Source organism: Pelobates fuscus, chromosome 13 (assembly GCF_036172605.1).
Source record: "Pelobates fuscus isolate aPelFus1 chromosome 13, aPelFus1.pri, whole genome shotgun sequence".
NCBI lineage: Eukaryota > Metazoa > Chordata > Amphibia > Anura > Pelobatidae > Pelobates > Pelobates fuscus.
In genome coordinates, this window is record NC_086329.1 from 56,524,447 (window position 1) to 56,527,825 (window position 3,379).

The 3,379-nt window shown below is 40.6% G+C and overlaps 1 protein-coding gene across 1 annotated transcript; it reads left to right on the forward strand.

The window, feature by feature from the left end:
* Positions 1–882: 882 nt before the first annotated feature.
* On the forward strand, positions 883–3,151 carry LOC134582794 (glutathione S-transferase LANCL1-like). The gene has a single exon (XM_063439446.1). It carries the CDS (start codon positions 912–914, stop codon positions 2,118–2,120), a length of 1,209 nt encoding a protein of 402 aa, XP_063295516.1. The 5' UTR covers positions 883–911; the 3' UTR covers positions 2,121–3,151.
* The last annotated feature ends 228 nt before the right edge of the window (positions 3,152–3,379 follow it).

The window sequence follows — 3,379 nt, forward strand, 5'->3', positions numbered from 1 at the left end:
GATAAAGGTTTGTACTGGCCCCTGAATATATTTGTATAATGTTATCATATCCCCTCTTAGGCGCCATTTTTCCAAACTAAACAGATTAAAAATGTTAACCTTTCTTCGTAACTAAGATGCTTCATTCCTTTTATCAATTTTGAAGCTCGTCTCTGCACTTTTTCTAGTGACATGATATCTTCCTTTAGAACAGGTGCCTAAAATTGCACAGCATATTCAAGGTGTGGTCTTACCAGCGATTTATAAAGAAGCAAAATTATATTTTCATCCCGATAATTTATGCCCCTATTTATACATGACAAAACCTTACTGGCCTTAGCAACTGCAGATTGACATTGCATATTGCTGCCTAATTTGTTATCTATAACAATTCCCAAATCCTTCTCCTGTGTGGTTATCCCTAGTTCACTACCATTTAGGGTATAAATTGCTTGTGCATAGTGATGTCCCGAACGGTTCGCTGGCGATTAGTTCCTGGCGAACATAGCTTTGTTCGCGTTCGCCACGGACGATGAACATATGCGATGTTCGGTCCGCCCCCTATTCGTCATAATTGAGTAAACTTTGACCTTGTACCTCACAGTCAGCAGACACATTCCAGCCAATCAGCAGCAGACCCTCCCTCCCAGGCCCTCCTAGACAGCATACAATTTAGATTAATTCTGAAGCTGCAATCTTTTTTTTTTGTATTATTTTTTTTTGTGTTTGTGTTTATTATACATTATCCTCCATAGCCAGTAACCTGTGTTTATTATAAATTATCCCTCCCATAGCCAGTAACCTGTGCTTATTATACATTATCCCCCCCCATAGCCAGTAACCTGTGTTTACTTCGCCTGCTGTCATCGAAGCAGCTCCCATTAGTGTTTTCATGCTCCTGACTCGCGTGTCTTGCAGGCCTTTGTTACACCATGGAGCAAAGATATTTTCAAAACCCGTATCCTGACTACAACCAGCAAGAGTCATCAGACTTCACCTCCACAGTGCAGCTGTCATCTGACTTTGTACACCGCCTGAATAGTAAGATCAAGGAGCTCCTTCAGCTAATGGAAAAGGGTCTGAAATCTGTGGACCCTGCTGACTGTACCACTTACACAGGATGGGCAGGGATTGCGATGTTGTATTTACACCTCTCAGATGTGTACGGAGAGCCATCGCTTTTGCAGAAAGCACAAGAGTATGTCCAAAGAAGCCTGCGCTGTTTGACCAGAAGGGACGTCACTTTCCTTTGTGGAGATGCTGGGCCATATGCTATAGGAGCTGTTGTGTTTCAGAAGCTTGGATACTCAAATGAAGCTGATGATTGTATCAGGAGCCTCCTTCAGATGCATGCTTCTGTGATAAAGTTGGACTCCCGACTCCCAGATGAATTACTCTACGGATGTACGGGATATATCTACGCCCTCCTTTTTATCAACAAACAGTATGGGATGGAGAAGATCCCTTTGGGATACATTCAGCAGGTGTGCCATACGGTACTGGAGTCAGGTCTGCAGTTGTCAGGACAAAGAAACTTCACCGCTCAGAGCCCACTGATGTATGAGTGGTACCGAGAGTATTATGTTGGCCCTGCCCATGGCCTTGCAGGGATATACTACTACTTAATGCAGCCTGAATGCAACCTTGGTAGTGATAAGCTGTTGACATTTGTGCGACCCAGTTTGGACTATTTCAGCCATCTCAAGTTCCAGACTGGCAACTACCCACCCTGCATAGGCGACCATAGAGATTTGCTAGTTCACTGGTGCCACGGAGCCCCAGGTGTCATTTACATGTTAATCCGGGCCTATAAGGTTTTTGGCGATCAGAAATACCTGATAGACGCCTTGCATTGTGCAGAAGTATGTTGGCAGCGTGGGTTACTGAGGAAAGGCTATGGGCTGTGCCATGGATCAGCTGGAAATGCCTACAGCTTTCTTGCACTCTACAACTTGACCCGTGATTTAAAGTACTTACATAGAGCATGCAAGTTTGCAGAATTTTGTATGGATTATGGTGAGCATGGCTGCAGGACACCAGACACTCCTTTCTCTATGTTTGAAGGTATGGCCGGGACAATTTACTTCCTGTCTGATTTACTAGAACCATCGAGAGCCAGGTTTCCAGCTTTCGAAATCTGAGAACCATTTAGTGCACCCCCCACCCCTCTTAGTTCCACGTTGACAGCGTCATGGAATAATGCTTGATGTAAAAGCCATAAAAACAGCTTAGCGTTGATAACCAGCATTCAGTGATGCTTTCGTACACTGCCAGATATGAAACTCTGTTCACAGACTTTATCTGTGAAAAGTATAACTTCTTATTAAAGGCATATGACAAAAAAAGTGAACTGTAAATAGTTGAATGTAAAAAGTAACTGTGTTGCATGACTCTTTAAACCCTGCATAGGCATCATCTTGTCATCTCTGGCCCATTATAACATCCTCTGTCTGCTATAGTTGTGACACAGAGGCTGATTGGCATTTATTGCTCATTAACTTCTTACCTTTGCGTGTTTTCTGGAAAAGAAATTCAATGTTTTTAAAGGGGAACTATCACTTCTCTGGGACTTAAACCATTAAAACATTGAAAATCATCTATAACTTGTGGTAACCTTTTTTGTTTAAAGATGCTCCATTTTATGTTAAATATATTTAACAGATTTGGATAAAGTGATATAGCAAGCCAGTTCAGTTTGTGCACAGTCAGGGCACACATTGTATTGAAGGAGAAACAAATATTTAATTTTTCTGTTTTTCCTCTTATACTAACTATGGTAAGTAGCAGAAAAAAGCAGCATTTATGACAATGACTGAAAGGAAGCAAAGATGGAGACACTAATTCTGGCTAGAAGTAAAAAAAAAAAAAAAAACAGCGGTGTGAATTTCTACATTTCATTTTTTTTTTTTAGATCTCACAAAGACATATATGGTGGTAAATATAGGGAATAAGGAAACCTAATATTAAAGATCTTGGGAAGTGACAGCTTCCCTTTAATATACTTACTAGTTGTTAGGTGGTCCCTCCCCATGAAAAAAACCATCTTTCAGTGAAAACCTGTATAAGTGAGAAACAAACGTGCACGTTTTAGAATATCCAGCTCATATGATTTATAATGTAGTTTGCTTGTACACATTGAAGAATTATTGAAATAAAATACTTTTTTGTTTAATTTGAAAAAAAATAAAAAAAATTTGTGGGAATATCGAATAGTCGTGTACAGTAAATCAGAGAGGGCTCAGAATATCGAACCATCGATCGGTAACCTGGATGAAGTAGGGGGTCTATCAGTTTTATTAAATATGCGGTAATATGCTTTTAATGGTATAGGACGTTAGGAAAGGTGTGTGATTGGGATAAGTGGTTGTGGCTGTATTTACCTTATCCTGGGACCGACCTG

Excerpts from the sequence above, each read along its gene's own strand:
- LOC134582794 (XM_063439446.1), top strand. The coding sequence starts at position 912 with ATGGAGCAAAGATATTTTCAAAACCCGTATCCTGACTACAACCAGCAA.